The sequence below is a fragment of the Mustela erminea genome, chromosome 8, assembly GCF_009829155.1.
Source record: "Mustela erminea isolate mMusErm1 chromosome 8, mMusErm1.Pri, whole genome shotgun sequence".
Taxonomy (NCBI): Eukaryota; Metazoa; Chordata; class Mammalia; order Carnivora; family Mustelidae; genus Mustela; species Mustela erminea.
In genome coordinates this window covers 47,143,064-47,154,186 of record NC_045621.1, presented here as the reverse complement: position 1 = coordinate 47,154,186, position 11,123 = coordinate 47,143,064, and the positions used below count along the sequence as shown (strand labels likewise).

Here is an 11,123-nt window from a genome sequence, read left to right as displayed (position 1 = left end):
GGGACAGCCAGGAGCTTTGCCTAAGTGACCGGGACAAAATTTCAGCCCCCGGAGGTCCCCTGACACCCACAAAGGGCAGACCCACTGTGCCAGCTACAGCATGGGGCAGCCAGTCCACAACCCCCAAGGGGCAGAGGCCCTCAGCCAACAGCCCATGAGGATGACCCCGAGACAACCCCAGAGAGTGGGGCTCTGGTCCCACCTTGTTGAACCCCCGGAGCAGACCCCAACCTGAGCCAGCACCTGCCAGACCACAGGGAAACCAAACCGCAACCAGAGGCACCAGCCAGGTCCAGACCCCCGTGAGGAAACTACCAAACCGGGGTCCACACATTATGTCCTGATAAATAACCAGCGCACACCAAAGCACTGGATGTGGTTATATTCATGACTACGGAAGACAGACTGTGAATGTGAGCCCAGAATAGACAGCCGGGGTGCAATGAAGTCTCCCCACCCCCTTCATGCCACAGCCGTCCCTGGCCCGTTCTCCTACTAACCCCAGGCCTGCGTGTGGCCCCCACGAGCAGCAACTAACAACCGGGCACTTTTCCGAGCGCTGCCGGGAGGGTCCGGGACAGCAGTCTTTAATGAGAAGGACATATTTATTTAGAAGTCATTGTAAGTCAAACTTTCTGTTAAGGAAGGGTGGCTTTTCCCCTTGGTTACCAGATATTTAGGTTGTCCAATGTCCCTTAAGGTCCTCACCTGGAGTTAAGGTGAACTTGTGCTGGACGTGAAGCTGAATTAGGTCACAATTTGAAAATGTGTTTGAATAGAACACAATTGGGTCATATTTTCAACATGCTTTCCAACTGTGTAAATTTTCATCTTGAATTGTTTACAAATACTAGTTCCACCGGCTAGAGGTCAGAAAGACTTCTGTAGGCCACAAAACTTTCTCTCACTCTGTCCCTTTTGAATGTCAAATGTGTGGGACCACACAACAGCCCCTGGGGAATCTCAGCTTCACTGGCTGCTGAAATGTTTAACTAGGTGCCTTTTCTGGCTCGTGCTGTGTTTAATTTCTGGGCTGAACCCTGGACAACCCAAATGGACTTTCCTTTTCCATTTTAAAAAATCAGTGGAAAAAGAAAACACACACAGAGATTTAAAAGCAAAATCCAGATGCTTGACTTCCAATAAGAAACTGGAAATCTGGTATCTCCAAGAGACCAATACCCTTGCATGGGGTCCAGCTGCCAACTCAGCCAGGCCTAGGGATGAGGGGCTCCTGGCTGATGGGGAGAATCAGAGTCACAACCCCAACCATCCTACCCAGATCCTCAGCAGAGGCCGGCCCGTGATGTTGGAAACACCCCATGTGACCCTGGGACCAGACCAACCACCACCCAGGACAAGTCCCTCAGCCCCTCCTCCACCCAGCATCCCTTCCACGGGAGCCCCCTGATCTTGCCGGGTGGGGTGGTCGGGGTCACAGCCCCCCATGCGGCACTCCATTTAACATGAGCAGCCTGGAGACAGACAGGTCTGTAACGCAGGGAGCTTCTGACCCCATATCAGAGGGTATTTGGAGACCTCATGGTGACCTGGCAGGAACTACAGATATCCCCTCCCACGGCTTGGCCATGGTGGGGGTGGGGGTTGGCCATTATGATGTGTCCCCCGCAGAGACTTTGATTCTTACGTGAAGGGTATGAGTAGCGGGAAAACATCAGACTTCCTTGCATCTGTTCCAGAATTTAGAGAACAGGTACTCTTCCATTTTTTCCCCCAAAGGGTAAATCACATGGAGGGGGCAGGAAGGTGTCCACTCCAGGGGTTGCAGGGGTCCTGGAGGGACTGGGTTCCTCCACCCCCACTCCAGGTCCCTGTTCATGTGGGACTCAGAAGTTTATGTCACTCTCTGAAGCACCATGAGATTTGTGATTCACGGGGATCTCTCGCTGATCTCCATTCCCATGTGCTGGACTGAATGATGGGCAGTGGTTCACAGGGATTTCTAGCTGATCTCTATTCCCAGGTGCTGGACTGAATGATGAGCAGTGGTTCATGGGGATCCCTAGCTGAACTCTATTCCCAGGTGCTGGACTGAATGACAGGCAGAGATTCACAAGGGTCTCTTACTTATTTCCGTTCCCTCAGTGTTCGACTGAATGACAGGCAGTGATTCACGGGGATCTCTAGTTGATCTCCGTTTCCCAGGTGTTTACTAAATGATGGGCAGTGGTCCACGGAGGTCTCTAGCTGATCTCCGTTTCCCAGATGCTGGACTGAATGATGGGCAGTGGTTCATGGGGTCTCTAGCTGATCTCCATTCCCCAGGTGCGGGACTGAATGATGGGCAGTGGCATTCGGTCTCCCTCACAGCCCGGAGGAACCAGCTGAGTGTGGTGGTGGACCAGGTTGGGGTTTCGGCGGTTCACACAGCATTGCCTCTAGAGACCCACGCAGATGGTTCCTATCACTTTGGAGGTGAGTGATAGGGCTGTGACCCCACTAGCTGGCACCCACCTGATTTCCGCCTCCCTTGCCCCTGTCCTGTGTCTGATGTGACTTTTTTCTACTGTGTCACATGTGGCAGATTCCCTGAAAGCTTGGCAGGTGTGATGGACTGTACTGTTTCCTCAGCAACCGTGCTGAGGCATAATTTATGTAAACATGTGAGAGTTATTAGGACCCTTGTCATTAGAATGTCCTTTTCCAGCTGCATATGTGAGTCTTAGTCTTGATCACCCCCTTCCAGAGAGTTTCCTTTCCCTGCTGTCCCTCTGGTCCCAGGTACTCTTGGGTCACAGGAATCCCTGGCGAGGCTTCGAGAGGCCAGTGGGTTAGGGTGGCCCCCAAGGGTGAGCATCAGCGAGCATCGGCGAGGCTGGTCCTTCTGGCCCTAGGCAGCTCCCAGCCAGCCATTACGGGGACAGGGTACCATTTGCCATGTTAGAATTCTACCAGTGGGTTTGCTGTCTACTTCTCCCTCAGACCAAACCTTCCTTGTGGGGTGGCTGCTGGCATACAACTCCGAATTTTCCCATTATGCCTGCTAGACGATTCTGGATGCCCAGTCCCCTCTGCCTAGTGGAATCCCATGTGATTCCACTCAGCTGATGGCATGCAGCTCTGGGGAACCGGGTGGGAGCCCAGGCCCACGCTCTCCTCTGGGAGGGCTTACTGGCTCAGGGCACTGGTCCCCGGGGAACAGCGCCCACGGTGGGACTCGGGCAGGGGGCACAGACAGCTTTCCTGGGCACTTTGAGGGCAGAGTCCCTAGGCGTGCCCCCAGCAGGTGCACGGTTGGGGCTGGCCTACTGGTGGAAAGAACCAGAGGCCTATTTCCTCACACCTGGCATAGACTTCAAGGCCGTTGTTTGGATGACACGTTTGCTGTCACACAGACTCAGACGTTCATGATACTAAGATGTTCTTATAGAAGATTAATCTTTGATTATATGTTTGACCAAGTTGCCCTGTACAAATCCAATTGCCATAGAAAACCAGTCCATGTCCCTTACTCTGCGGAGGCTGGCTTTCAGGACAAGCCAGCTGGAACAGGCCCCACACCTGGGGCTGCAAGCTGCTTCCAGAAGACGGGCAGGTGCCCGGTCACCTTCCCGCCAAATACCGTCTTTCCAACACTGCGATTTCGGTAATTTGTCCTTATAATAACACAATCTATTCCTTCATTTCTAATTTTAAACCAATGTGCATTTAAATTGTTTTGTTTACGATGCGCAACATCAGGAGGAGCTAATGCTGTCTAGCCTGCTGTGAGAAAGACCCAGCTCCAAGTTCAGCCTGAATTGTAGATGCTGTTTTTCACCCAAACCCCACCTCAGTGTCACCCACCCTTACCAACCTAGAATCTCTGTCCCCAAGTGAGCACAAGTACAAGGGGGTCCCCACGCCGGAAGCCCGAGACAGGGACGAGCCACCCTCCTCCCGGACGGGACGGCCGGTGCTGACCCCGCCCCTCTCTGTATTTCCACCTCTGAGCCATCAGGGTGCCTTTCTTCCGGCTCCGGGTCTGAGTGTGAGGCCTCACTGGCCGGATTCCAGGGCTGTCTGAGGCTCATCTCCATTAACGCCCAGGAGGTGGACCTGATCTCCGTGCAGCGGGGCGTGCTGGGGAACTTCAGCAGCCTGGACATAGACTCCTGCGGCATCCGAGACAGGTGAGCAGCTCGCACGCCCTGTGCTTGGGCCTGTGATGGCTGATCACAGGCGCCCACAGGTGGGTGCGCATCCGCTCCCTCCGGGTTCTGGTATCCCCCTCATACCCCTTTCCCTCGCTGCTCACGGGGAGTCCAGCAAAGTGAGAAGACTGTGTTTGTAACTGTGTACAACCCCTTCCTCGGCACGATGGGATTTGGGAGGAAGGAGCTTTCTCTTGGCAGCTATTCTCCGGTGTTCACAAGCTTCTTCATCCAGAGCACGCCGTGTAGACATCGTGGCGATGTCCACGGCGAGAGGGTCCATAGCATGTTCTTGGACAGCAGGAATCATGATTATCAGGTGCAGGAGACCAGAATCCTGCTGTGGTCAGGGTGGGGTGTCCGGGGGCGGGGGGGAGCCAAACTGCCCCAGGTCCGCAGGGGCTGCAAGGACGGGCCTGCCACGGGGACAGGTTGTTAGGACCCAGGAAGGGATGAGCAGCTCCCTGAGGACCAGGGGTGACCTCAGAGGTGTGTCTGGGGAGGAGAAATAAGGAAAATGCAAGAAGTGGGCAAGGGAGGAAGAAGGTCAATGTCACTGAGGCAGGAAAGCCAGGCTTTAACACGGGGGTGATTTGGGGAGACAGGCTGGCCAGCGTTTTCGTCCTGAAAATGCTAACATATTTTTGGATAAATGCTACAGGCTGAGAAACCCCTTCTTCCTTTGCATGAGCAACTCTGCCTGAATTCACGTGTACCTATTCTGTCTCTTCGCAGCTTAGTCCCGTTTCAGTGTTTGTTGTATAACGATCAGAGTTCAGTGGGAGCTTCACAAAAGTCATTGTCACCTGCAGGACACATGGGCGCCTGGGCAGCTCAGTCCAACTCTTGGTTTCAGCTCAGGTTATGGCCTCAGGAGCTTCACTCAGCGGGGAACCTGCTGGAGATTATCTCTCTCCCTTTGCCCCCAATCCCCCTCTCTAAAATAAATAGATAAATCTTAAAATAATAACAGCAGGGGCACCTGGGTGGCTCAGTGGGTTAAAGCCTTTGCCTTCGGCTCGGGTCATGATCCCAGGATCCTGGGATCGAGCCCCACATTGGCCTTTCTGCTCAGCAGGGGTCTGCTTCCTCCTCTCTCTCTCTGCCTGCCTCTCTGCCTACTTGTGATCTCTGTCTGTCAAATAAATAAATAATAATCTTTTTAAAAATAGTAATAATAACAGCAACACACGTCCCCACCAGTGAGTGACTCACTCTCTCAGACGTGCTTTCCCCACATGCTCATTCCACTCATGGTGGGGGGAATGACCCTTCTCTGGCAAAGGGGGACTGTGGCCAGTACACCAGCAGCCTCATTGCTGGGTTACCAGGCCTTCAGGGAAATGCCGCATCCGGTGTAGGGCACAGGCACCCAGGGCACCTGGCCTGTGGGCTCGCACACCCCCAGATCCATACTTGGCGGATGGGCCACTGGGGGGTATAGCTGCCAACAGAAAGGGGGCCTGGGGCGACTGAACATGGTTCCAGCGTCCCTGTCCGCTGCTACCTCGGCTCTTGGGAAATTTCTCTAACATGCAGCTTTTAACAAGCAATCAACGGGGACCAGTTTGTGCATAAAACGCTTATAGTAAAAGCAGGTTTTTAACACAAACACAGAAACATGTCATCCGACATATAAAGGTTCTTTGTCACATATGCCAGTTTACAGAAAGATCGGGTTGCGGTCAGGGCTTAAACTAGAACTTCGTCTAAGGCTGCAGAGAGGATACAAAAGTCACAGGATGACTGCACCCTTACACGCGGTGCCCCTGGATGGCGCTCTGTTTTGATATCCTTCAGCTTTGACAGTGTCTCTTGTACCCCTGTCTGTACTCCGACTGGGAAGAGCTGGGCACTCATGTGTGTGAAGCTGTCTGTTGCACATGTCTGTTCCCGTGTGCGTGAACGCATTTCTTATTGGTCGCTGGTCCCCGCTGACCTGGAAGGACAGTCTGCCTTCACTTCCAGCTTGAGGGACATTTGGGTTCCATCCAATGTCAGACTGTGACCATGAAGTTGCTGTGAGGCTCGGGAGAGGCTCAGACACTAGTCCATCTGAGGTCCACTTCCACTGTCCTTGAGCAAACACCAGAGGGGACTGGCCGGACAGGGTTCAGGACAGACCTAGGTTTGGGAGTGTGAAGCCCCTTGCCCAGGGTGATGGTGCAGCGTCCAGCCCCCCAGCAGCACAAGGGAGACCCCGGTCCCTGCAGGTCCCCGCCACCACTCACTCAGGTCACTCTTCCATGCACAGCCTGAGAAGAGGCACGTGGATGCCTCTCCGTGGTCTGGGTCTGACGCCTCGCTGCATCTAACCTGCAGAATCGTCCCCTCGAGTCCTCTGCATGCTTTTTAGGGTGTGTTTGTTTCCTTATTGAGTTTTGAGAGTCCTTTATCAGATAAAGGCTCTTTCTCAGCTTTGTCTTCTTACTCTCTGAACAACATCTTTTGAAGAACACAAGCTCTTGCTTTACACAAAGTCAAATGTACCCTTTCTTTTCTTTTTTATGGATCTTGCCTTTGATATCTTACTTATAAAGTCCTTGAGGGGCTCCTGGCTGGCTCTGTCGGTGGAGCCTATGACTTCTGATCTCGGGGTCATGAGTTTTAGCCCCACACTGGGTACAGAGATTACTTAAATAAACAAAACTTGAAGAAAATGGAAGTCTTTGAGTAATCTGAGGTCACGAGGGTTTTCTGCTATGGTTATTCGGAGAAGTAGGTGAGCTGAGACAGATGCCCTGTGAGCGGGTGGCCCCTCCCTAGTCTCTCCTTTTTTTTCCATTCTTTCTCTCAAAATGCTCCATGTGGCCACAGTCCGTCACGACACAGGGTCACGGTTGGCTTCTGCAAGTGACTTCGGTCCCCAGCCACACGCAGCACCCACGTGTTGCTACTGTGGCAGGAAGCGGGCTTCTCCAGTGGACAGAGGAGCACACGTGTCAGTCCGATGAGTCAGGGTTCGTCAGCCCGGGTCTGGTCGCTTGGTCATCATGGGCTGGGGGTGGCCGCTGTCCACTCCTCTATGTTCCTGCATGTCGACTAGCAGGACCAGGTCTCCCGAAGACCAGGGGTCCCACGGAGCCCTCCTCTCCTCCCAGGTGTTTGCCCAACTGCTGTGAGCATGGCGGCAGATGCTCCCAGACCTGGACGGCCTTCCACTGCAACTGCTCCGGCACGGGCTACACGGGCGCCACGTGCCGCCAGCGTGAGTGCTCTCCCCGCCCCCACCCCTCCTCTCACAACGGGGCCTGGGTTTTAGGAATGTGACCCACTGAAAGTCCAGGGTCTGATCCTCGGGGCGTAGGTGGGGCCAGGACCCAGTCTCACAAAGACACGGGGTGAGGGGGAGACAAAGATCAAGAAGGGCTCCAGGTTGCCCACCTTCACATGCTGTCTCTGAGTTGCCCATGGGGGAGGGGAGAGAAGGTTCTAGAACCAGAGTCCAGTGCCCAACGGGAGGAGGAGCCCCCATGGCCCTATCTCCTCTCATCCATCCCCCATCACCCCCCAATACAGCAGGTGCCTGGTGGCTGTGCTTCAATGGACTGATGTTTCTAGTTCGACTCTTACAAGTAACTGTCCGTCCTCAGGTGATAAGTGAGCCGCCAGACCCCCCTGAGTGGGTGTCACCATTGTTCTCCCCAGCAGAGGGAACGCTGGCAGGTCCCCAGTCACCCGCTAGTGAGGTCGCTCTGAGACACAGTCAGAGGGGATCTGACTCGCTCAGTCACCCCCTGCTCTTAATCAGTGTGGGAGGGGAGAGGCGTGGGGACACATTCACAAAGAACAAAGGTTCACGTGTTCCAGTAACGTCTGCCAACAGGTGACATCCAGGCAGACACTCGGGGTCTGGTTCCTGGTGATGGGACAGTGCATCAAATTCTGCACTGGGCCAGGAAATCGTATTTGCCTGGAGGGGCTCACCAGCAGTACAGGTCTGACTGCTGCACACTTTTCTTCTCCTTCCTTCATTACCTATCACACACATGCCTTTCAACAATCGTTCTGCATTTTCAGATTTGGTCACGTTTCCTCCCAGGGGGTGACTGTTTGCTATGGGGCCGAACGTGGGGTTTCCCTCACCTCCTCCACCCCATTTCCGGTGACTGACTGGTAGTTCTCCCCAGCCCTCTACGAGCAGTCCTGCGAGGCCTACAAGCACAGGGGCGAGTCCTTGGGGAGATACTACGTGGACCCGGACGGCAGTGGACCCCTGCAGCCCTTCCCCGTGTTCTGCAACATGACAGGTGAGTCAGCAATTTCAACTCCTATTAAACACGAAAGCACAGCCGGTAAGTAGATCTGTACCTGGTTAGCAGCTTTATTAGGGTGCCCTTGTAAGAGTAGTTATTCAGCAAAAGTATTTGATATAAATCTTTAAAAAATAGCTCAGAAGTAAAAATTTATTATTATGTCATTATCAGGCATGTATTCTGTGGAACATTTAATAATATAATTTTGCCTATTAAATCCTAAAATAAAAGATTTTTCGAGACTTATCTGATTGCACTAATGGATGTGCAAGTCAAAAGCATTTTCACTTGTTTTTTCTTAAAGATTTTACTTATTTTAGAGAGAGAGAGGGCACAAGTGTGGGGTAGGAGAGAATCTGCAGCAGGACACCCCCCCCCACCAAGCAAGAGCCCACTGCAAGGTGCAGTCCCATGACCCTGAGATCATGACCTGACCCAGAATCAAGTGTGGGATGCTGAGCTGAGCCCCCTGACTCTGCCTTGTCACTATTCTGCCGTAAAAGTTGTGAGGGTTTCCACAGGACAAGTGACGGCCTCTGAGTCCTGGACAGGCAGCGTGTGCTTTTGAGTTCTTGGTTTTCTCTCAGACACGGGCGGCCTAGCTCTCTAATGGCTGCGTCTGTTTCTCTGACTGCGGCCACAGCCCCGTGTCTCGTCCACACTGGAGTCCACGCCTCCGCCCCTCGGCCCACACCACCCTGAGGCCCTCACGCCCCAGAAGGGACACCTTCCACACTGCCATCTCTGCCTTCCAGTGGGACATTAGCTCCCGTCTCTAGACGGGACTGCCTCCTCTTTAAATGTTCTACCTTGTTAAGTTTCAGTTAATCCAGATTCTGTGCACAAGGCTGGACACTGTCCCCCAAGATTTCACGTCCCCCCGGAACCTGCAAATGGGACTGGGTTTGGAAATGAGGTTTCCACAGATGAGGTCCAGCTGAGCGGCGGTCCCAGCGCAAAAGCTGGTGTCTGGACGAGGGAAACATGGACACGGGAGGGGAGGGGCCGTGTGAGCAGCCGAGGCCAGCCCGCATTCCCACGACACCACTGACTCTGCAGGAGGACACGGTCCCCCAACCCCTCCCTCAGGCTCTGGGCTCTGGGTATCAGTGAATCGCCCCAGATGCTGGAAGCCTCCAGGCTTCATGCCGGGTTTCGACAGTGGGTGAAGACAGCACACCCTGTTGCAAATTCCCTGAGAAGAGAACCATATCTGGATAGATTTTTTTTCATAATATTTGAATAGTTTAAAACCATGCCCATGAAATTTTTGATTTTCTGGCTCCTCAATTCTCAAGACACAATCTGGCTATTGCTGCCTTTAAGTAAAGACTTGCTCAAATGTGAACCAGGCAGGTCTCCCTCCAGAGGGTGTGGAGCGTCTGGGATGCAGCACGTGTGCAGGCGGGACAAAAGCCCTCCCGCAGCTGCCCAAACCGTCAGGGCCGGTGCCAACACAGGTCCGTGCCTGACAGACTGCTCAGCCTGGCAAACACTGAGGGCTAGTCTAAGGCCGGTGTCTGGGGACCCCTAGTGCCTGGGGCAAACATCTCCTCTAGGTATCTTCTGCCTGAGGCGGTGCGTGGCCACGCAGTCCCTGCTGCCCCTAGCATTCTGGGCAGACCACACACCCTGTGCCGGGAGCCATTCTGGGTGGGTGACAGCATGCTGCCTCGGGGAGAGGCCTGGTCCCAGCTCGTCAGCTCAGCACATGCTCCTGGGGGCCCAACACCAGACTGTGGGTGATACAATGGTGTGTGACTGACGACAGGGCTTCAACCCCAGGAGAGTGGGGATGCATCCTCATGTGTGTGTGCAGGCATGTGTGTGTGTGTGCATGTCATGTGTGTGTGCAGGTGTGTGTATGTGTGCATGTCATATGTGTGCAGGCATGTGTGTGGGCGTGCATGTCATGTGTGTGCAGGCATGTATGTGGGTGTATGTGTCATGTGTGTGCAGGCATGTGTGTGCGTGTCATGTGTGTGTGCGGGTGTGTGTGCGTGTCATATGTGTGCAGGCATGTGTGTGTGTGTCATGTGTGTGCAGGCATGTGTGTGGGTGTGCATGTCATGTGTGTGTGCAGGTGTGTGTATGTGTGTGCTTGAGACTCAGAGCGGCACTGAGGCAGGGCCCCAGACCTACTCCCACCTCCTTGGTCCTGGGAGTCATGTATCCCCTCTGTGCTGGGAACAGTGCAGCAGGAGACAGGGACCCGAAGTCCATGTTAGGGCTGAGAGTCGTTATGGCTCTGAGGACGTCCAGGGTCGTCCTTGGGGCGGGGGGAGCCTTGAAAGCCCTGGGAGTGGTCTCGGGAGATGCTGCACCAGGACCCCCTCTCCTGGGCTCTGGGTGTCTGCCTTCCTAGGGGCAGCAATGTTACCGTGTCCCTCATCCCTGAGAACAGGGTCAGGGGCCAAAGGCTCATGTTTCATGCAAGGGAAAGAAAACTGACATGTTTGTGGTGCTCACAAAATCTGCCAAAATCGTAATGGGAATCGGGCTATTTGGGAGGGAGGACCAGGAAGACAGCAGAGGGAAGCTGCATCCCTGGGGCTCCTCACAGGCAGCAACTGGAGGGCAGCCAGGGTGGGAGCAGAAGCCCCCCGTTCCCCCAGCATGTGTGCCCAGCAGTGTCAATAGAGGAACATGTCTCCAACACACCTGGTGAGTGACGGAGGCCTGTGTGACCCACCCAGGACAGAACACGGGTGGG

General features: G+C 54.1%; 1 protein-coding gene across 1 annotated transcript in view; it reads left to right on the top strand.

Annotated features, from left to right (window-relative positions):
• The window catches only part of LOC116597576 (contactin-associated protein-like 4), a 132,232-nt gene that overhangs the window by 77,746 nt on the left and 43,363 nt on the right, over positions 1-11,123 (top strand). The window contains exons 9-12 of the mRNA XM_032355501.1: positions 2,287-2,436; positions 3,962-4,133; positions 7,256-7,362; positions 8,285-8,404. Of these exons, the coding sequence (XP_032211392.1) occupies positions 2,287-2,436; positions 3,962-4,133; positions 7,256-7,362; positions 8,285-8,404 (549 nt within the window). The remainder of the gene's footprint in view (positions 1-2,286; positions 2,437-3,961; positions 4,134-7,255; positions 7,363-8,284; positions 8,405-11,123) is intronic.